Below are 22797 nucleotides of genomic sequence, written 5' to 3'. Positions count from 1 at the left end.
AAGCTTCTTCCAAAAGTTGATCACAGAAGTAGGGAGGTCAGTCGGTGGGTTTTCTTGACTGTCTTTATTGAGAGAAACTGAGGATGTAAGACACAGTCATGTTCCATTTATCTTTTTTTTAGGTCTGATGTGAGGGATACAGTCACTGTCACCCTGTCACTGGGGTAGGGAACTGTTTGACATTCCATTCCAATAAAACAGTCAGGTCATCAAGGAAAACCAAGAAAAGAATTGTGCCCTGCAAGACACTTCCTCATGGCACAACAGCCTCTACAGCTAAGCAGTTGATAAGGAGCCATCCAGAACAACATCCTATATGCATGCATGGAGGATATCAACCAGCCAGGTTTGAGGAGTCTTGAAAACCACAGAGAGAGAACTTGGCTAGCAAAACTTGGTGGCAGACAGTGTTGAAGGTATAGGATGTGTCCAGACCTCCTGTTTTAGATTCAGGGCCTCTATCCATTTATGTAAGAAGAGAAGCAGCATAGCCAGAGTTAAATATCTGGGACAAATACCAAACTTGTGATCAGTGTTTTGACTAAGGCCTTCAGCCAAGGAGATTGAATGTCATCCAGAAATGTCTTGACATTCTCAGGTCTGTCTGTCTCTCTCTGTCTCTCTCTGTCTGTCTGTCTGTCTGTCTGTCTGTCTGTCTGTCTGTCTGTCTGTCTGTCTCTCTGTCTCTGTCTCTGTCTCTGTCTCTGTCTCTGTCTCTGTCTCTGTCTCTGTCTCTGTCTCTGTCTCTGTCTCTGTCTCTGTCTCTGTCTCTGTCTCTGTCTCTGTCTCTGTCTCTGTCTCTGTCTCTGTCTCTGTCTCTGTCTCTGTCTCTGTCTCTCTCTCTCTCTCTCTCTCTCTCTCTCTCTCTCTCTCTCTCTCTCTCTCTCTCTCTCTCTCTCTCTCTCTCTCTCTCTCTCTCTCTCTCTCTCTCTCTCTCTCTCTCTCGTGCAGCCTGTGGCTGCTGGTTGCATCATTGGTTGGGATGCGGATATGCCGCTGATGCAGTGTCCCTCTTACCAGTCCACTGGTACTCATTTTGCCAACCTCAGAAGGATGACAGGCTGAGTCAACCTCCTGGTGTATATTAATTCAGTGGTCAACAGGGCTTGAACTCAAGACCCGAGGATCCCAAGCCGCCACCCTAACCACTAAGCCAACACCAGGCTTATTCTCAGGTATAAATTTAACATTTTACACCTGAGAATATTTGCAGCATTGGAAAGGGAGAACAAAAGAGAGGAAGGAGAGGCATGGGTTGGTGACTCTAGCTTTGCAAGAAAATACAAAGTTCTACCTGGTCACTTGCAGGGTCTGCTGTAGAGAGGTGGACGATGGAGGGAGGAACACATGTTAAATAAGAAGTTCCCTTACAATGAACTCAGACACAGAAGGAGGTCTTTAGGCACATCATTGCCTGAACTAATATTACCAACTTCTGGTTGTTTGTCTGCACTCTATCCTTTTAAATGCTGAATTGCGAGCAAGGAAGGAGCACATACCATTTTAATACATTTGGTGCGACTCGACCGAGGTTTGGACCACCAACCTCCCAGACTCAGAGGGGACGCTCTAACCATTACGCCACTGCTGCTTGTGTGATCCATTCTGACACTGAGTCATTCGAGACTGACTTAACCAGCTTCAAGCAGGTCTTAGAAAATGGAGACAGGTTTACAGATACACATTCATTGCAGGCTTTGCAGAGTGACCATAAGTTTCCATCATTTGGGCTTTCTTTCCTGTTTGGTAGTCAGGAAGGTGAGCGGTTTGGTTGAAACTGCCTCTTCACAAACCTCCATGTGACAAGATCCAACAGCATGGGCAGGATAGCTGCAGGTGGCATGGATTGAAGTCCTTGCCAGACAGCTTGTATGAATTGCCAGACTACAACGCCATTTGGGGAAGCTGTCTGATTACATCCAACAAAATTGTGACCTCAATGAGGATGCTATCATCAGTCACATGAGACTTGAGTATCATACAGGAGATTTCAGCAGTTAGGTTGACAAAGATTATTAATTATTGAACAGTTTAATCGATATCACTGTTTTTCTAACTATTGAAGTTAGTGCCAGCATTCAGGCACCAATTTTAAATTGAGTATTTAATCATGTTGTTTTCCAGATTTATAATTCAACAAAGGCCAATTTCCGTTAAGTGTTGGCTTACGGAATACCTTGCACTCTCATTGCTAATTTCTTTACCATGGTTTTTAGTCTATTTTATGTTTTATTTGCTCCAAGTTCATGTAACTGGAACAGAGGCGATGTCGGAAAATGTACAAATAATATTGAAATGAAATTTTTACGTTTCCTCACCAGTGGTGTCATGATCATTGCTTGCATCTACATCACACAAAACAGAAATGCTGAAATACCAGGGAGAGAGTGAATGTGCAGGAGCTTGCTACTTACATCCAGAGTATTTTGTCCAAAAACAAATAAATGAAAGGTTATTGAACGTACGAGCCAAGCTGTGTACCTAGATCATGTAAATTGGTGTCCATTAAGGACAAAACTTTAGGAAAAAAAAAAAGAAGAAGAGATACAAGACGACGAAACAACCTCAAAGCCGAGACGATTATCTCCTGGCTATCCGAGCAGGCCCAGTTTACACAAAAGATGAATGCAACAATATCGACAATAAAGTACGATGTATCACCAAAAAACTTCGAAGAAAATATGACAGAAAAACACGACGGATCCGACTCGGAAAACATAACTTTTCTTCAGGTGGAAGGAGCAGCTCGCTATGGATCAGACCCACATGTGGAGCAACACCGAAATGGAAGAGTAAGTATGTATAACACCAACCACACACTTTGCATTTGGGAGGTGGGGTGGGCAAAGGGATGGGTGTTTCCAGGGTGAAGGAGACAGGACTTTATACATTATAAAATATGTGATTGAGGGGATATGATAGAGATGTTTAAAATAATCAAGGGTATACAGTGGAGACAAAATAAGTGCCGAGGAGTTTTTCAGCAAAAGATACAGTGATAGGACCAGGAGCCATAGCCTGAGAGTCAAGAAGAGGAGAGTTAAAATGGTAGTACGGCAGGGAGGGGACTTTCACTCAGAGAGTCGTTGATGCATGGAATGGTCTCCCTGGAAAGGTAGTGGCAACAGAAAAAGTTGATAGGTTTAAATTGGAATTAGATGAGAACCTGGAAGTTATGGAGACAGAGGGGTATGGCGATGTTGGCAGGACTTGTTGGGAGCTTGGGTTTGGACAGGTGATTGTGTACATCGGTGTTGAGTGTGATGTCTATGAGAGGGTCTCGTCAAGGGATAGTGTGTGGTTGGTGTTGTATATTCTTCAACTTAAAGCCACCTTTTCTCACCCCCCCTCCAATCCCCCCAAAAGTTTATTTTATTTTTCACACCCTGGTGATGTCCATGAGCCTGCCACACTTTTCTCATCCAAATTCCTCCCCTCATACCCCCAATTAAATTAAGTTGCCAGCTTGATGGGTTTGTTTAATCTGATGGTGGTGTCATGCAGGCATGCTGGGCTGAATGGCCTCCTGCATCAAATTTCCTTGTTCTATTTTCACAGCAGGCACACACCTAGCACGGCAGCAGGCTCCTCCTGAGCCTGGTGCCCCAGGCAGTTGCCCAGGTCATCTGCCCCTAAATCCGACTCTGCCTTCAGTCAAATGTGAAGCCTGGCAGTTCATGAAATGCTTGAATGAACCAGAGTTGTGTCAAAGCCACCCAATGCTAGTCTGTTTATACATTTATCGTTTTTAAAAGACGAGTCTAATAATTAATATTTTTTATAAAGCATTGCAGTGAAGTATAATTATAAAGAAATATATGTATTTGTATATTGTAATCAGTAACAAGAGCACAAGTGAGCACAATATACGCCCGAACAAGAAGGTATGTACAGAATTGTGCAACCACATGGAAAACAGCATCCTGGTTGCCATGGCAACCACTTTAGATAACGAACGTATGTCGCAACACAACGTCTCCACAGTCTGTAACTATGTACCAAATACGAAACGTGAAAGTCGAAAACTTTGGGAGTTAGAGTGCGGACAGGAATGGATGGATGGATGGACGGACGGACGACCGGTATCACATAATATGCCCCGATATATATATATATATATATATATATATATATATATATATATATATATATATATATATATATATATATATATATATATCGGGCGTATAAAAAATAGTGTGGAAGATAAAAACATTAGAAAGGAAAAAAAATAACTTGCACCAAAAACTTTAACATTTTCATGCTCACGCTCACGCCGGGGATATCGCTATAGCTCTCTGTTCTTCTAACAGGCGAGCTAAAAACGTTCCCCGACCAACCTGACAAAGTGGTGATAATTCCAGTTGTTAAAGTAAGCATTATCAGTAGTAGTAGATGATGATATGCTCAAACTCTGTAAATGTTTGCATTTCGCAGACTTGCGTATCCCGTTCCGCTAACGTCGTGGATGCCCCACGTACGTGTTGCATACAAGCTTTGGAAAATCGCAAAACCTTGGGAATAAAACGAATGATTAAACCATTATGACCATGAGTAATGGTGTTCTAGCATTTATGAGATTTTGACAATTGCTGGCAGAACATGATGTCGTCGTTTTCAAAGGACTCACGCGAACAGGTTAATCTCTAAAGGATTTACAGTAATCCGCAAAACTCTGGACGCTCATCGACGATAGACAATAAGTGTCTAAAAAGCCACACTTAAAAAAGAAACCAAAAAAAAAAAAACAACAACAGCAATATCTCTCATGATTGAAACAAATTTATTTTGTAACCTGCAAGCAGAGAGAAGTAAACTTGTTGAAGAACTCAAGTTATGAAATACTTTACATTCTGTTTTCATGATAAATATAACGCACAAAAAGATGGCAAACTTTTGTTTACAAATAGAATAAGCATGATCACTGAAAAATATCAGAAGGTCCCAGGTCGCTGTAACTACCGTGAAATTGCTTCTGTATTGAGAATTCCGAGCAATGAAGTTTTTTTGTTAATTGGGTCAATGTTGAAACTTTGTACGATATCTATCATTTATTCCACACATCACTCGAGAAGAGAAGAGAAGGAATATATATATATATATATATATATATATATATATATATATATATATATATATATATCTATACTTATTACTACTACAACTTTCTTTAAGACCAACAATTATAACCACCTTCTTTTGGGGTCAGCCGAAGAACGATAATTTGTTGGCAAGATAGCCAAGGCCCGAGATTTAACCCAGGATAGACAGCTCGACATATGCAGGAAAGACAGAGAGGTATGCCGCTCATCCTAGAGCTGTCTATCCTGGGTTTGAATCTCGTCCCATGCATAAAAACTGTGATCCTGGTGCTTCGCAGGCAGGGCGATTAATCAATGTGTGTGCCGTTCCTCTGATGATGTTAAACTGGGTGCCCCATCTGTCAGCATTAGTTGCTGGATGTTAACGATCTCAAGGTGTCCATGAAGAGTGGGCGAGTTATCGCCATCACCCTGATCAAATTCCAAATTCCTGTTCTAACCCACATGGGGCACTGCATCGTTGGCACATATGTGCCCACAGAAAATAACGCTACCCACAGGCATGTGCTGCATACGAAAGAAGAACTTGGGCAAGTGTGCACATTTCTCTACAATTATCTGAGATTTGCTAATATGACTTTAGCCAGAAGTGACCGCTGCCCACATCCCATGCAGGTTCTCCTCCAAGTTGCAGTTCTGACTCAGACTCAAATGTATATTGGGGGTGGAGGGGAGGGGATCAGTTTTATTCGACTTCAAACTTCAATGGACGTCTTTCAGAACTTTTACATTAGAGCCTGGTGGACTTCTGTTATTTATTTATTTATTTCCTGAAGTTGGATAATGTTCTTCCAATCAACCCAATCTCTTAATGATTTTAAAGTTCTCTTTTTAATTGTGCAAGTTTGTATAAAATTGGTCTTCATTAATAGACGTGAACTGGAAAGCATACTTTATTCTATGACTTCAACTCCTACTACGACTACTATTTTAATGGCCCTAATTATTCCCACCTTGTGAGGTCGGCCTCGGAATGTTTTTGGCCGAAGTCCTTCACGAACCGGCTGGCCAGGTCTGCCATTTGACTAAAATGGGTAGGAGTTTGTCATTTCAGGATACAAGGAAATCCACCACAGGTGGAGGCCATTCAGCCCATCATGCGTGGACGAACACCACACTAATCCATCCACACAAGATCCAAGGAAGAAAATGTAAAAAAACAAACAAATCGTTTTTAATTAATGAAATTAATATTTTGGTATTATTTTTTTGCCTTTTCTTCCCCTCAGGAGAGGGGGCATGGACTTGGTTAAAAAACACATCAACCACGCAACCCCTCTTGACAAGACCCCCGCCAACAGCATTCCATACACATGTACACAATCACCCAGCAACACTCAAACTATCAAAGTCCGATCAACATCCCCATACCTCTCTGTCTCCATTACTTCCAGGTACCTATCTAATTCTAATTTAAACTTATCTACTGTTTCTGCTGCCACTACATTTCCAGGGAGGCCATTCCATGCATTAACTAATCTCTGAGTGAAAGTCCCCTCCATACCTTACTACCATCTTAACTCTCCTCTTCTTTACTCTCAAGCTATGGCCCTTGGTTCTATCACTGTCTACTCTGTTGAATAATTTATCTGTACCTTTCATTATCTTAAACATCTCTATCATATCTCCTTGTAACCGCCTCCTTTCTGGTGAATAAAGCCCTGTCTCCGTCAGCTGCTCCTCATAGCTGAGTCTCGCTAGACCTGAAATCAATCTAGTAGCCCTGTGCTGAACCCTCTCTATGGCATCGATGTCCTTCCAGAACTGTGTTGACCAGAGCTACCCACAATATTCTAGATGTGGCCCTCACAAAATTCCTGTACAATGTTAACACCACCTCTTTTTATCTATAAATGATCCTCCTCCGAATACAACCTTAAACCCTATTTGCTTTACCTATAGCTGCCTGGCACTGTGCTGCCTCTAGATCCTTCTCCTGTGTGACACGATACAAAATGAAATCAGGATGTCAGTGATAACTCGCCGACTCTTCATGAAGGACCATGTGATAAAGGTCCATCAAGAAGCAACAACCAGTGTTGGCAGATGGGTCCTCTAGCCATCTTTCCAAGGGATGATACACACGCATTGATCTGTTGTCCTGCATGCAGAACACCAGGATGACAGTTTATAGCTGGGTCAGCATTCAAATCCAGGCTCGACAGTTCAAAGGCAAGTGCACAAACCTCGAGGAATCTACAGGCAATCATGCCAGCCCTAATCTGGAAAGCATATCTGAGTTTGGTGATAGTCACATGAGTTTGGCACATGTTGAAAGCACTTATTGATACTGTCCACTTTCATTGCTACAGCACACAATCAAGGTTAGGGGAAAAGCAATTACAAATGCAAAAACTGCAGCATGATTACACGATATCAGAATTAATTAAGGTGCAGGCGATAAACAAACCCATTATATGCCCGCTGTGGGGCGTGTTTCCCCAAATATAAGAGACAGGTACACGTACACCTGGATCACATACCTATATAGAGGAACGTTAGTGAAACCCACATCAATAGCCCATCTCTACCCAACCACACCATGTCCTGCTCCGCTCACAGCTGTAGCGCCTCCCAGCGCAATTTTTCGAGCCGCTCTTGTGCAAGTCTCCTGGGTGGCAAGAGGGCACCGAGATGCACGGCCTTCAGCCTGTGCAGAAGCACGAGCGGTCGGCCCACTCGCTCGTCCATCTGCAACCCGTGCTGCAACCGTCCTGGTATCTGCCTGCCCCGGCCATGCCTGCCACCCGTTCCATGCGGCCCATGCGGATCGTTCCCGTGCGGTCCGCTCACCTCTGCGGCCGCACCGTGCGGCGTGCTGCTCACCAATGAGAAGCAGACCATGCAGGACCTCAACGATCGCCTCTCAGGGTATCTAGACAAGGTGCGTTATCTGGAGGCCACCAACCTGGAGCTTGAGTGCAAGATCAAGGAGTTCCGTGCCAACAAGTGCATTGCCGAGCGTGAGTGGGATCCGTGCTTGAGTGGGATCGAGAGTCTGATGTACCAGGTAAGGAATCCCAGTGCACTGCACGCTTGATGAGGATAAGAAACTCCATCATGGACAGTTCAAAATGAAATCTGGATATCTATTGCATTTAGGACAGTGATGTGTGCTGGAGAAGAAATAAACTTCAGCTTTCAGGCTTGTTGGATAGAGTGGCTGAAAATTTTAAAAATGAAAAGTTGAAAATGATTTCTACCATGAGACCCTTTTGTGAGAGGTGAAAAGGAGTCGGGGGAAGAAGACGAAGACATTTAAGGAGGGTATCTCGTCAAAACTTCAGCATAGTTAATAAACATATCTCTCATGTGCAAATGTTGAGTCATCCAGGCACCCATTCGTGAGTTGGCAGGATAGCCTAGACTTGGAGGTACGCACAATCGCCTCTAAACTGTGTAGTCTGGGTTCGAATCCCGACCCAGCTCTAAACTGTCATCATGGTGTTTCATCAATGTCTGTGCCATCATCCATCGGATGGATGTTAAAATGGACGTCCCGGCTCCAGGCATTAGTTGGTGGACTTTAAATATCCCACGTTGTCCTTCACGAGTAGGTGAGGTGAGCATATTTATAACCATACTAGTAGGGTATGCTTACAGACTGCAAGCAGGTACTCAAGTGCACCCTACGTGCATCTGTCCTTTAAAGCGTGAATTTGTGTATATATATGTGTGTGTGTGTGTGTGTGTGTGTGTGTGTGTGTGTGTGTGTGTGTGTGTGTGTGTGTGTGTGTGTGTGTGTGTGTGTGTGTGTGTGTGTGTGTTAAAATCGTAATAAATCCGCATATGTATGAAGCCTTCAAACCCAATGGTTGGAGAGCTGACTTGACCACCAACAATGATTGTCAGGAATAAGATCATGAGTCTGCCATGTTGGTTTTCTGGTAAGCCTGAGATGTCTTTGGAATATCATATTCACAATTAGAATTATCCGAACTATATAAGCACAAATTATTATATATGCACATAAGCAGTAGACATGTTTTTGTTTCATGTACCTAAGCCGGATTATTTTTATTTTCGGGAACGATGGAGGCAGCGGTCTGGCCAATAGTGTAGACAGCTTAAATAATGGAATGAGCAATTTATATGATAAATGAAGGTTTTTGGCAAAAATTTTAAGCTGAATCGTGTGAAAATACTGAATGGTCGCCCGTCATCATCAAACAACGATCCCTGCAGGCAACAATTTCAGGACCACACAAAACGGTGCTAATTCATGGCATTGCAATGCAGCCCACTGATGGGTCCTTTCCATTTGTATGGCAATGCTATGACAATAAAGCACAGCCCGCATTTGGCATGAAAATAAATAAATAAGGCTCAAAATCAATCTTTGCAAAGAGCGTGAGTTACAGTTTGTTACAGTCAGAGTTACAGTTTGCAACTTTCCCTTTTACATACTCAATTCATTCGTCATACCTGTGTGATCCAGTTTTCACACGTGGTGAACTCTTTGTTGTTGATTCCTGCATTTGATCCTGAGCCTCAAAATATTTGGTTCGCAGTAGCAGCAAATTTATTCAACAAAACCAAGAATGTCAAATATAAGAGAATTTCTTTGAATTTGTTGTTGAGATATTTAAAAACAAAAAATTGTCAGAAAAAAATCTTCAAAATCTTTTTTTCCAAGCAACGCTGCAATGAGCAGTCGGGTTCATATATATATATATATATATATATATATATATATATATATATATATATATATATATATATATATATATATATATATATATATATATATATATATATATATATATAATGATGTGGATATAAATATCCGTGCATTTGTCTGTCTCTCGTTTACAGCGGCCGCTTCCCGTGCTGAGTTTGAAAATCTCAACATTTACTTTTTAAATGACAGGAGAACAGGCATGAACTCGAGGGGGAGCACTCGGTAGAGTGCAAAACCTCTGCCGCCAATACTGCTAGGTCACTCAAGTGAACCTGATATCCTATTCATTCAATTTGATGTCAACAGTGCTCACAGAGTTACAGTTTGCAACTTTCCTATACTCAATTCATTCGTCATAACTAGATTCCTTGAGACAGAAATTGATTTTACGTGGGTATATCCACCTGAAGTTCAAAAATCAGCCGCAATTATAATTTTGGTATGCTTTTTGTTGGAAATCACTTAAAACATGTAGAAACGCAAAAAAAAAAAAAAAAAAATCGAAATTTTGTTGAAAAAAAAGTTGCAAAATTTTGTTTTTTTTTTCCTCGAACAATTTTTTTTTGGGGGGGGGGGGTTAGAAATCACTTAAAAAATGTAGAAATGCAAAAACAAAAATTCAAGTATTTTTTCAAAATGGCCGCCATAGCGGCCATATTGGACTTTGGACCAAGTTCAAAATCTAATGGCATGATCGTTGGACCATACCTAACCCCCCCACCAAGTTTCGTCGAAATCCGTCGAGGAGTTTTTCCGTAATACTGTTCACAAACAAACAAACAAACAGAAAGGGGTGAAAACGGTAACCTCCGATCTTCGATGGTGGAGGTTAATTATAGAATACATACATACTGGGTGGGCACGTTGGTCCATTGGACCAAACTTTAATTGGTCTTCATAGCCTTGTTGCATACCTGCCTGCTGTACTACTTGATCATTAACTTGCTTTTCACCAAGCCCAGATATGCTTGGGCCAGGGTGGGGATTATATGTTTGTTATTATTATTGCCAAATTTTACTACTATTATTATTAGTTTTAATGAATATATGCTTTGTTACAATGTTATCATTATTTTTGTTATTTATTTTGTAATCAGAATGCCATGCCGTGGCAGGACCTATTAATTATTAAATTAAATTAGAATAATTCCAATAATTAGATAATAAATTAATCATAAATCAAATAAATAAATTATAATCATTAAATTGGAATCATTTAAGAATTTAAATTATTAAATTAGAATGCCATGCCGTGGAAGGACGTGGAAGGATTGTTAAGGTGCTCCATACACCTAAACAGGGCATGCGTTTAAAACATGTAAATTCTTTGGGATCATTTAGAGTTAATTAGCCTCATCAACTTAGGAGATCATGAAATCAGATTTTGTTTTTTATAAATATTTTTTGTGGGGGCCTAAAAACACTTCCCTACACCCATTAAAGAATGGTGTCGGGGATCATTTAATAATACTTTTCACACAGCTACAAAGGCTGAGGCATATAACAAACTGTACAGTATTGCAGTCGGCCTTTATGGCCATACACCGTACATTTCTGCTCCATTATAGATACATCGATATGCTTCAAAAACTAAAAAAAAGAACTACTGAACCAAATTTTACAAGTTTCCTAACGGCACCCCAAGTATGGTTTCATTTCTATCTGTGGGAGGGGGTTCAAGGTGGGGGGAAGACCCCAATTCACTATGTGAATGTGCATCGTATTGTGCCACCTGGTGGTAGCCGGTATTACAAATCATTTTCTTACAAAAGAAAGTTTAAACAACTTGATAATATGCATTATAATGGTGTTGAAATCTGAATGAGAATAATTCTAAATTTTCAAAATATTCCATTTCACTCATTTTAAGTGGACGTTGAAACCAAAGGATCCAACACCGAGTTCGCAGCGAAATGGAAGCGATTTTTTTTTACTAACACCTTTTACAAGCAGGAACGTTAGCTGATGAAGATGGGTGGCAGGATGACCTCGATGTACGCACACTCACCTGGGTTCAAATCTCAGCCCAGGTATAAACTGTCATCCTGGCCTTTCACAGGCACGTTGTGTGTCATCATTAAATTGGACATCCCGTCTGCTGGCATAAGTTATTGAACGTTAAAGATCCCACAGTGTCCTTCCCGAAGAGTAGGCGAGCTATCGCTGCCACCTTAAGCAAATTCGAAATTCCTGCGCTAGCCTTTGTCAAACATCTGGCCTAGCCAGCTGGCTCGTTAAAGATTTAAGCAAAGTTTTCCTTGACCAACCCCGCAATGACGTGGGAATAATTGTGGCCATTAACGAAGAAGAAGAAGTTGGCTGACGAAGGTGATGTTTGCTGACCTCCAAGCAGATGCAAGATGACCTCAGGCAAATGGGTGAACAGAGCAGAATGTTTGTGAAGTACAACATGTCTTTTGATTACATCTGTCAGCAAAGCGATGGGTAAAAAATGCCTAGAACATAATAAAGAGAAGCTTCATATATATTTGATGAAGTGGATTGTGGTTGCATTTCACAAGTAGCTAAATAACTCAAGTAAATAAAGAATGAACTCGAAAGGCACCCAGTAGAGTACATACCTCCGCCGCATAATGCCTGATCTATGAGAACATATCTGGCCCAATACATTTTTGAGATATCGTGCTTCATATCGTTTTTGGCCCGATCTCTCACTGGTGAAGAATCACTTAAAAATTATAGTAGTCGGATCCGGATCCGGATCTTCACCAAAATCTAATCACTTCGTCCTTGTCACACAACCAACAAGTCCACAAAATTTCATCAAGATCCGTTCACAATTTTTTGAGATATCCTGCACACTAACAAACAAACAAGCAGTCAAAGACTGGTACTTACGAAATCGTCAACTTGACCTCTGACCTTGTCTAATAAAAGCTGTCTCTGGAGAAGGTAGCGACGCAAACCAGAAGTTTATATGATGATTCTGTACCAAACCTCTCATAAAACGTCCGATTTTTTTTACCAGAATTTCGATAACCGAGTGTTAATCATACTTAACCATTACCAAAAGTGAAGACAGGATTGAAATTGACTTTAAAACAAGCGCGTAATGGCGTGTGTTACAATCCCCCTCATGAGCATAATCTTCAGTTAAGCCTCAGATATGACACCTGACATAAATCTCATAAAACATCAGATTTTTACCAGAATTTCGACAACCGAGTATTAAGCATACTTAGCCATTAGCAAAAGTGAAAACAGAATTGTGATCAGAGTTAAAACGAACTCGTAACGTCGACCGAAGCAAAAATCTCCATTTCTCCACGCAATTATTTAATATTATTTTATCAAAGTCACAAAACCGTAATATTCGGCCATCCACCAACAATCTTTACATAATCCGACGGCTTAGCGAGTCAGGCATGCAACGATAGCCTTTATTGGGTTAAAAAAATGACTTTTAAACACCATCTTTATCGAAAACACCGTCAGCGCGCACACGCAAAACCTTTACGTGACTCAACGCCGCGTCTGCTCGAGCGCCCTGCACCACGTGACGAGCCGTGACGCAGCGAGTGAAATATTTTTTATACAATCTTAAAACATCTCCAAAACATCCGATTTTTACCAGAATTTTGACAACCGAGTTTTAAGCGTCCTAAGCGATCGCAAAAAACGAAGACAAAATTAAAATTGAAGTTAAAACGAACTCGTAACGTCGACCGAAGCAAAAATACTCCATTTCTCCACATGAGTTTACCGAATTATGTTTGACCTCACTGTGACCTTGACTTTTGACCAAAATCTAATCAGCGCGAGCCATCACCCTCCTGAATCACGTGGTGTAATTTAACATTGGTAGCTTCTTCCGTTCGAGTTATCATGCCTGCAAACACACAAACAAACACACAAACAGAGGACGGAAGTCAACAATATTGTTACGTTTGAGGGGGGGGGTATGCATTCAAAGGGTAATTAGGATGTTTAATTAGGTATGCCATGCTGTTCGAGTTTACCAGGATCTCGATGTAATAAGTAGCAATTCAGTGGTGATAAGTTGTCTAGTAAATGTTCATTTCTTCAAGGGGGAAATGATAATTGTCACGTAATTAGATAGGGACACGGGATAGGGTAAGGGTGTCTGCGTAAACCCCTTTTAGTAGTCCCTGGAGGCTGGCCGTGACGTCACAGGACAGGGCTGCGGATGGCTCCGCCCCGTGATCACCATTGGCGGAAGGTGACGGCGGTGGGCCAATAAAACGGCTCGATTGGAAGTGACGAGGACAGGAGGATAAAAAGGTTCTGTTCGGGGTCGAAAAGGAAGAGGAAGAAGATCGGGACAAAAAGATCGTGTTTTTTTGGTGTGGAAGCTGTTGCGCAGGAAGCGTACTTGTTGTTGTGCTGATTCGATCGTGTTCTTCATCGTGTCTTGGAGCCTTGCTGAGCCTCGTGCCTCACCTTGGTTGGCTCTGGGGTTCTGCTGACTCGGAGTACGGGGTCGAACGGCGGGCGGAGTACGGGGTCGGTACTCCCTCTCCTGCTCGCAATTTGGCGCCAGAACTGGTTCCCTGGCGGCTGTGAGCGGACTTGGGCCAGGACCAGGAGGTCGACAGCACCACGGTTTCTCCTGCCCCCCCTGACGAGAGCAAGGCCAGCTCATCCGACGCTGATCCAGGGACAGTTGCGTCCACACCACGGTCCAGCCTGACCACCAGAAGTAGCTACGTTTTGTGTGTGTGTGTGTGTGTGTGTGTGTGTGTGTGTGTGTGTGTGTGTGTGTGTGTGTGTGTGTGTGTGTGTGTGTGTGTGTGTGTGTGTGTGTGTACTTGGCGCCTTAGAGGGTTTGAGAATTGTATATTCATTGTTATTGTCTGTGTTTTCCCCACGCCCGATCCCACACCATCCCGTCGAATCGCCCCAGATCCATCTTCTTGGCGAGTCTTGTTATTTCTGGTTAATAATAAAAACAAAGAAACATCATCAACTCAGTGAAAAGCGACTCGTGCCACCTTCCTCGTCCCGTTTGCGGTAGAGCGATTAGAACCGCCATGTTTGGGTTATAAATAAATAAACCGCCTCCATCGTTTCGGCTCATTCTACGTTGGCGGGACTGTTCAAGTCCCGTGCACGTCACAATATACTTGCGAAATCTTTAGATTTCGTAAGTAACAAGCAGTCACAGACTGGTACTTACTAAATTGTCAACTTGACCTCTGACCTTGTCTAATAAAAGCTGTCTCTAGAGAAGGTAGCGACGCAAACCAGAAGTTTCTACGATGATTCTGTACAAAACCATCAAAAATCGAATGTTTGACCTCACTGTGACCTTGACCTTTGACCGATTTTGACTAAAATCTAATCACCGCGAGCCATCATGCTCCTGAATCACATGGTGTAATTTGACATTGGTAGCTTCTTCTGTTCTCGAGTTATCGTGCCTACAAATAAACACACAAACAGAGGACGGAAGTCATCAATAGACTTACGAAATCTAAAGATTTTGAAAGTAACAAACAGACAGACAACAAACATAATCTCCACCTTTGGTGGCGGAGGTAATGATCAGCATGAGCTCTTTATTTAGAAGTTTACAAAATGTTGTAATTTTAGTGGAAACAAGCCGGTAGGCGACATGGCTGCTCGCTCCAGGTGGAAAGCTGGCCGACGCGACGAGCCGATATTCATGTACATGCTATCAATCAATTTAGCACAATAAATATGATTATCACAGCCCTCTTAGTTTGCGCCCAGAAACCCGCCTTGTGAAATTTCAGGCATGTTTCCAAAGAGACTCTAACAAATGGCAGCCCTGGTAATTCCATTTATCTATTCGCTAAAGATTTTATTTTTTCATATGATGCTGTAAGACATTCTCCTTGGGCACAAAAAAGCAGGTCCCTCGGAGGTATTGATTTTTTTGTACAGTCCACAATCAGTGTACGATGTACGATTTTTAACTGTTGCTAAGCAATGGAGGTGTGCATAGCAACCATTCATTTTTGTGTACATGCTAGCCACATTGTACACATTTCACCCAAGTTTCATCAAAACCAGACTCTTTCTCTTCGAGATATTCGCAATTAACCGTTTCTGAAATGTTCGACATGTACTCGCCCAAAACCTATCTCCTCCTACAAATATTTTTTGATAGGGCTGCAAATTGGCATGAAGGGAGCTAGATAGATTGCGCACAGAACTCTAAGCTTCGATTTTTCGATTTTTTTGTTGTTGATTTTTTGACCACTTTAAAGGGCCGTTGCTATGCCGTTGCTAGGGCCCGGGGTCCCATATTCGAAAGCACACGATTCCCAGAAATATTGGTCCTACCTCCCAAATTTCATTGGAATCGGTTGAGTGGTTTAGCCCCTCGGCTTGACCAAAGTTTCGCGGACAGACAGACAGACGGAAATGTCCAGAATAAGGGTGCTCTAAGAGCAGCCAACAAAAACAGACGACAAACAACCTCCTTCACCTTTGATGGCGGAGGTAATGATCAGCATGAGCTCTTTATTTAGAAGTTTGCAGATGTTGTAATTTTAATGCAAATATTGTAAAAATTGAAAACATAAAATTGTTGTTTACACTCCCCAAACAATGCCAAGAGGTGATGTTTATGATTCCAAGACAAAGAAAAACATTAATTTGTGGATCCGGAAGTTATAAACCACAGTGGAAATCAAACGCTCATTGTCATTTTTTAAATCTCCGCCACCGAAGGTGGACGAAGGTTGTGTTTTCACCCTTGTTTGTTTGTTTACTTGTTTGTGAACATGATATTTCAAAAAGTTCTGGATGGATTCTGACAATACTAGATGGATACGTTGGACAGGTCACAAGAACAAGTTGATTAGATTTTGGTTCAAGTCCGAATCCAGATCCAGCCTACTAGTGGGATACAAAACGTAAACTGTTCAGTCTGGCAGGGGTATGCACCTTACCAGTGTCGTTCTCATCTTGTATCTGTTCAGACTTTGCACATCATGAACTGAACTGTTTGAGTCATATTGGCCACGATCGTGGCCTCATGGGAACATGATGTTGGCCACGATCATGGCTCACATCATTGTTTAACAATCCGTATTGTTTGTTCCTATTAAAAAAAAAATTATTCTAATGGTTGCCTTATAAACGATACTGATGTTTTATTAAGTTTGCCTGAAAAAAATACCATATTTTCGTTATGCATATATACTGGAAAATCTAGCACTCAATCCAGTTAACAACAGGACCAATTTGAGTTATGATCATGTGAAATTAGTATTTTCCATTTTCGTTATGTTGATTGAACTTAGATTAGTAATGATTCATGTAATAGGCTGTTTGCGATAAAGATTGATTGATCAAACATGATAGCATAGTCTTGTTCCACACTTATGACAGTGTATACAGACAAAAGAAAGAATCACAACTCGGTGAACAAATGATTACCAATATGTTCCTCAAAACCGTATGTCGGTAAGTTTTATAAAAGTTGTTTTGGAAACGATTATAATTTTTCGAAAGGAACCAAAATCTGACAAGGTGATGCTGCACTGACTTTATCTCTCATGGATACTCATTATTGATCAGCAACAGCCAATAGTGTGATGACAGATCTATGTTGGCAGATTCATAGATCGCTCTCTTTGTTTTTGCACTTGCAGATTGAGGAGGCTTCCGTTGAAAATTCTCAGCTGGTTTTGGCGATCGATAATGCTAGGCTGACTGCCGAAGACTTCCGCACCAAGTGACTAGGATACATGTTCATCAAGCGATTTGCACATGAGTACATACTATTGTATCAAAGTTCCATTTAAACTGAGTCCTCTTCATTCCTTATTCAGGTGGGAGATTGAAGTTTCCCTGAGGGAGGATTTGGAGATCGACATCCAAGACCTGCGTAACTTGGCCAACGAGTACTGCGAGTGCCGCAACACAGTGGCGTGTGAGATCAATGTTCTGGAAGATGAGATTTGCCACTTGAAGAACAGCCACAGAGAGGTGTGGGCCAATAACTACATATAATACCAAAGACACTTTCCAAATTGTTGCTCGACCAGGTGAGGAAGTCATATATTTCATTGGTCCTGTATTTGTACCCCAAAGGAAATTGAGGCTTTGCGTCATGAGTATGCCAACAGCACCCTGAATGTCGATATTGACCACACTCCTGGTGTTGATCTGGCTGGTATCATCAATGACATCAGGACTCAGTATGAGACCATGATCGCCAGCACGCATTACGAAGTGGAGTGCCTTATTCAGAACAAGGTAGGCACCTTATCCCCCATGAAACACCATGGAAATATTATTTGGTCTTCTTCAATTTCAATGCATCATAAAATGCAGGAGGACATGGGATGAGTGTAAATCGTGAGAAATCTCTTCAAATTAAAAAATATTGAAAACATTTTGTTCTTTCTTTCAGCTCGACGCTGCCCAGGCATCAGCTCATCAGAGTGCTTGCAACCTTGAGGCCGTTAAGACCGAGGCAAACAACCTGCGTTATGAGTTCCAGGCACTGGAGGTTGAGGCAGAGTCTCTAAGGAGTGCGGTGAATACACTTTGCTACATTGGGTTTAATCTCAGATTACTATAATGGTTGTCTTGTCTCATATATTGCCTTTATAGATATTCCCAGTATTCAGGAATTGGAGTTGATTCTCAAATTATATAAACACAGAATTGCATCTTGGAGGAGAACCTGCATGAAACCGAAGCACGTCTCAACCTGGAGATCAGCAACTTGGCCCAGATCATCAGCATTCTAGAGGCTGACTACGCAGATGTTCGTTCCAACATCGAGCGCCAGATCCGCGAGTACGAGTCGCTGCTCAACGTTAAGATGCAGCTGGAGATGGAGATCGCCACATACCAGCAGCTCATTGATTGTGAGGACAGCAGGTGAGTTCAGACTTCCAAAAGCATACCATTGTCTATCAGAGTATGAAAGTAATGCTGAGAGATTGGGCTATGACACGCAAAATGCTGATCTTCACACTAAGCTTGGGTGCCTTCTTCTTGGAGAGGGAGTCATTTGTTGCCAGTTGGTTGATGTATATACTTCATGGTTGTCCCCTTCTCCAAATAGGTTGGCCAATGTGAGCTGCGGCCGCGTGTGCTATGGTGATGCCGTGCGTTGCACTGCACTCCCTGTGCCTTGTGGTAAGTAGTGCAGGGACATGCAGAAGTTTCACTGATGTATGTATGGCTTGTAATACTAAACTTTTTATCGTTATACATTGTAGCATTTGTCTATTGTTTAGCACTCTGATATTTTTCAAACATCCATTTGTTTTAAAGAGAGCTCAGCTTCCAGCATGCTCACTTACTTCCAAGTTGTCTGGTCTTGCTTTCGATCTCTGACGAATCATCTGCTAATATAACAAGGGGCACTCAATTGTGGACAAGTGCCCCTTGTTGGCAAATTATTCATCAGATATACATTGGAAACCAATCAAGCTAAAATATACTTTTGTTTCTCTCCTTATTTCGTTTTGAGAGAGCGAGAGAGCGAGACAGAATGAGAGAATATTTTGAAATTCAGAAATGTCAAATAGATGTATCAATAACAAATTCATCGCCGAACAAGTTGCGATGACATTAATTTGCCTCCTATCATAATTTGTGTTCTAGGTGCAAATCCTTGCAGTCTCAACGTCTGCCCCTCGGAGCCCAAGTGTGGTGGACCCTGTGGTGTTTGTGGACCTTGCCTTCCCTGCGCTTAAATATTGTGCTGCTCCATTGTCCAACAACATGAGAATGAAGTCCTTATTTAGCTCAGTTTACAGTCACGTGGAGAAACCACGTTGCTTGGGCACTTTATACAGGATACAGCAAGGGCCTTGTGTCTGAGCTCGTTGTATGATGCCTGTTAGATTTGAATAAATGTTGCTGCATGCAGAAAGACTTCAGTGCCAATTCGTTTTGATTGAATAAAGGAGACGGATGTCCTGATAATACCATGGCATATTAATTAAGCTGTTAATCCTTTGCATCTTCAAGGCCGTTTGGATCGAACAAAGCCATCACATTCATGTCAAGCCTGGTGTTGGCTTAAGATAGAAAGATCGTGAGTTCAAGCCCTTGTTATTCAGTTGAAATAACACCAGGTGGGTTGACCCAGCCTGTCATCTCTCCAAGGTTGGCAAAATGAGTTTGAGTTTACTGGTAACAGGGGCACTGCATCGGCAGTACAGCCATGCTTCCAGAAATGATTCAACCAGCAGCTATAGGCTGCACATGAAACAACAGTGTTGATATCACTGTGATATTATACCACAATTATTTTACTTTTGGTGTAACAATCACATTTTGTTGTTTAAAGTAAAAAATAAAAATAAAGAATAGGACCATTGGACCTGCAGCTCATCTCAGCCCCGGCCTAATGTTGTAACCCAAATTTGGTAGCATTCTGACTGGTGAGTCTGGAGAAGATTTTTGAAGGAATTTACACGATTTCCCCAAAAATTGACTGTCAGCCATTTTGACACACTTATGGTCACGTGATCGGCATGGCCTCAGCAAATTAACATCAAGACCCCCATCTTAATGTTGTAACCCAAATTTGGTAGTATTCTGACTGGTGAGTCTGGAGAAGATTTTTGAAGGAATTTACACGATTTCCCCAAAAATTGACTGTCAGCCATTTTGACACACTTATGGTCACGTGATCGGCATGGCCTCAGCAATTTAACATCAGGACCCTGTGTTAATGTTGTAACCCAAATTTGGTAGTATTCTGACTGGTGAGTCTGGAGATTTTTGAAGGAATTTACATGATTTCACCAAAAATTGACTGTCAGCCATTTTGACACACTTATGGTCACGTGATCGGCATGGCCTCAGCAATTTAACATCAGGACCCTGTGTTAATGTTGTAACCCAAATTTGGTAGTATTCTGACTGGTGAGTCTGGAGAAGATTTTTGAAGGAATTTACACGATTTCCCCAAAAATTGACTGTCAGCCATTTTGACACACTTATGGTCACGTGATCGGCATGGCCTCAGCAATTTAACATCAGGACCCTGTGTTAATGTTGTAACCAAAATTTGGTAGCATTCTGACTGGTGAGTCTGGAGAAGATTTTTGAAGGAATTTACACGATTTCCCCAAAAATTGACTGTCAGCCATTTTGACACACTTATGGTCACGTGATCGGCATGGCCTCAGCAATTTAACATCAGGACCCCGTCTTAATGTTGGAACCAAAATTTGGTAGCATTCTGACTGGTGAGTCTGGAGAAGATTTTTAAAGGAATTTATACGATTTCCCCAAAAATTGACTGTCAGCCATTTTGACACACTTCCGGTCATGTGATCAGCATGGCCTGTGCAATTTAACATCAAGACCCCATCTTAATGTTAGAACCAAAATTTCGTAGCATTCTGACTGGTGAGTCTGGAGAAGATTTTTGAAGGAATTTGCACGATTTCCCCAAAAATTGACTGTCAGCCATTTTGACACTTATGGTCACGCGATTGGCATGGCCTCAGCAATTTAACATCAGGACCCTGTGTTCATGTTGTAACACAAATTTGGTAGTATTCTGACTAGTGGATCTTGGGAAGAAGATTTTTGAAGGAATTTACTGTCCGCCATTTTGACCTACTTGAAGTCATGTGACAAAAACAAGCTTCGCAATTCCCGTTACCAGTCAGGAGTGGAACGTTGCTGTCGAATTTCAGCCGGATCGGCCCAGCGGTTTGGCCAGAGAAGTCGAAATAGGAGACGGACGGGCGGACAGACGGACAGTGTGCGATGACAACACCTTATCTGGAATTCCAATTTCAAATAAGCTAATGATCAATACAAATGGTGCTGAAACATTAACTCATTATGGAGTTGCTAATAAGTAGGCAGTCGTTTTGTTGAACCTCGTGAGGCCAATATACAGCAATCAACAAGTGTTGGCAAGCAGCCTTAATGGAAACCATATTATTCTGACAGGTTTATGCAGCCATAGCCAAGACCTTGTGGGTACATTTAACAAGAATCAGGTCACAGTCAATCACGTTTCAGGAGAAAAATAGGATGAGAAAAGAAAATAATAAATAATTAAACATTTGTATCAACGTACCAGACTCATTGCAGAGTGTTCGTGCTGTGGGAACATTCTCTTGGCAACAGTTTTACCATTGCTTTCAAGGCAGGAATTTGTCATTTGTTCAGGGTGCCGGAGATGACTCACCGACAATTCTTGAAACATCTTTCACGTCCACCAACAGCAAGTGCTCGTCGATGGGTACGGATCCTCCAGCTTGACGACCTGTTGGACGTTGCACACGGAGATGAATCACCCAAAATGCGAAACATCAGGGGTGTGTTCCGTTAACAAGCAACTCGCTGACCGCTCGACAAGCAGCTCGATTGATTCAAAGCGCTCAAGCTAGCACTGCAACGGAACGGAGAGCTCAGCAATGCTTAACAACATGGCGCTGTCCAATGCATGAAACAGTGCTTATCGAGCAAATGCTGTCCAGGCCGTCGTTTTCAGTTTTATTCGATCATATGTTTTTGACAACTTCCACAAACATGTCCTATTGTGTTAGCAGTGACGACAGAGGGTACAAGGAAGAGGAAAATAAATAAATAAATAAATGGGAGTCGGACAGAGCCACCTGCCAATATTATCTATGGACCTGTCAATATTATCGATCGACCTGTCAATATTATAGATGAATCTGTCAATATTATCGATGGACCTGACAATGTGCATTTTTGGCGATGTGGGTGGAGGAGTTTTACATGTTTGTAGATGTTAAATCATTAGGATGAAAAGTAGAAGTTACAATTAAATATTATTAGATCCAGATCCGGATTCGGATCTTCACGAAAATCTAATCAATTCTTCCTTGTCACACACCCAACGTGTCCACCAAATTTCATCCAAATTCGTCCACAACTTTTTGAGATATCATGCTATATATTATTTTTGGTCCGATCTCTCAATGGTGAAGAATCACTAAAAAAAAAAAAAAAAAATTCGTCAGATCCGGATCTGGATCTTTACCAAAATCTACCAAGTTTGTCAATGTCACACACCTAACCTGCCCATCAAATTTCATC

The 22797-nt window shown here is 41.7% G+C and overlaps 2 protein-coding genes across 4 annotated transcripts in view; both read left to right on the top strand.

The window, feature by feature from the left end:
* Positions 1-2317, top strand: part of LOC147012750 (phosphatidylinositol polyphosphate 5-phosphatase type IV-like) — a 74051-nt gene extending 71734 nt beyond the window's left edge. For all 3 annotated transcript variants that reach the window (XM_085853890.1, XM_085853887.1, XM_085853888.1), the window contains one exon: positions 1-2317. This exon is cut by the window's left edge and continues 709 nt beyond it. The gene's annotated coding sequence lies outside the window, so the exon portion shown is untranslated.
* A 5255-nt stretch (positions 2318-7572) lies between these two features.
* LOC147012749 (keratin, type I cytoskeletal 19-like) lies at positions 7573-19688 on the top strand. The gene is made up of 8 exons (XM_085853886.1): positions 7573-8112; positions 17391-17473; positions 17571-17727; positions 17833-17997; positions 18155-18280; positions 18410-18630; positions 18818-18891; positions 19363-19688. The coding sequence occupies exons 1-8, from the start codon at positions 7645-7647 to the stop codon at positions 19452-19454; spliced, it is 1386 nt and encodes a 461-aa protein (XP_085710012.1). The 5' UTR covers positions 7573-7644; the 3' UTR covers positions 19455-19688.
* Positions 19689-22797: the final 3109 nt, after the last annotated feature.

Source organism: Eptatretus burgeri, chromosome 14, assembly GCF_056783735.1.
Source record: "Eptatretus burgeri isolate ZD-2024b chromosome 14, Ebu_testis_v1, whole genome shotgun sequence".
Taxonomy (NCBI): Eukaryota; Metazoa; Chordata; class Myxini; order Myxiniformes; family Myxinidae; genus Eptatretus; species Eptatretus burgeri.
Note: the sequence above shows the minus strand (reverse complement) of the source record. Positions and strands in the feature narration are given on the sequence as shown.

What these genes read in the sequence shown, in the direction of transcription:
- LOC147012749 (XM_085853886.1), top strand. Translation starts at nt 7,645, where the DNA reads ATGTCCTGCTCCGCTCACAGCTGTAGCGCCTCCCAGCGCAATTTTTCG. An exon ending in GCCGAAGACTTCCGCACCAA is followed by an intron (nt 17,474 to 17,570) that starts GTGACTAGGATA and finishes TTCCTTATTCAG; the next exon opens with GTGGGAGATTGAAGTTTCCC. An exon ending in AGTGCCTTATTCAGAACAAG is followed by an intron (nt 17,998 to 18,154) that starts GTAGGCACCTTA and finishes TCTTTCTTTCAG; the next exon opens with CTCGACGCTGCCCAGGCATC.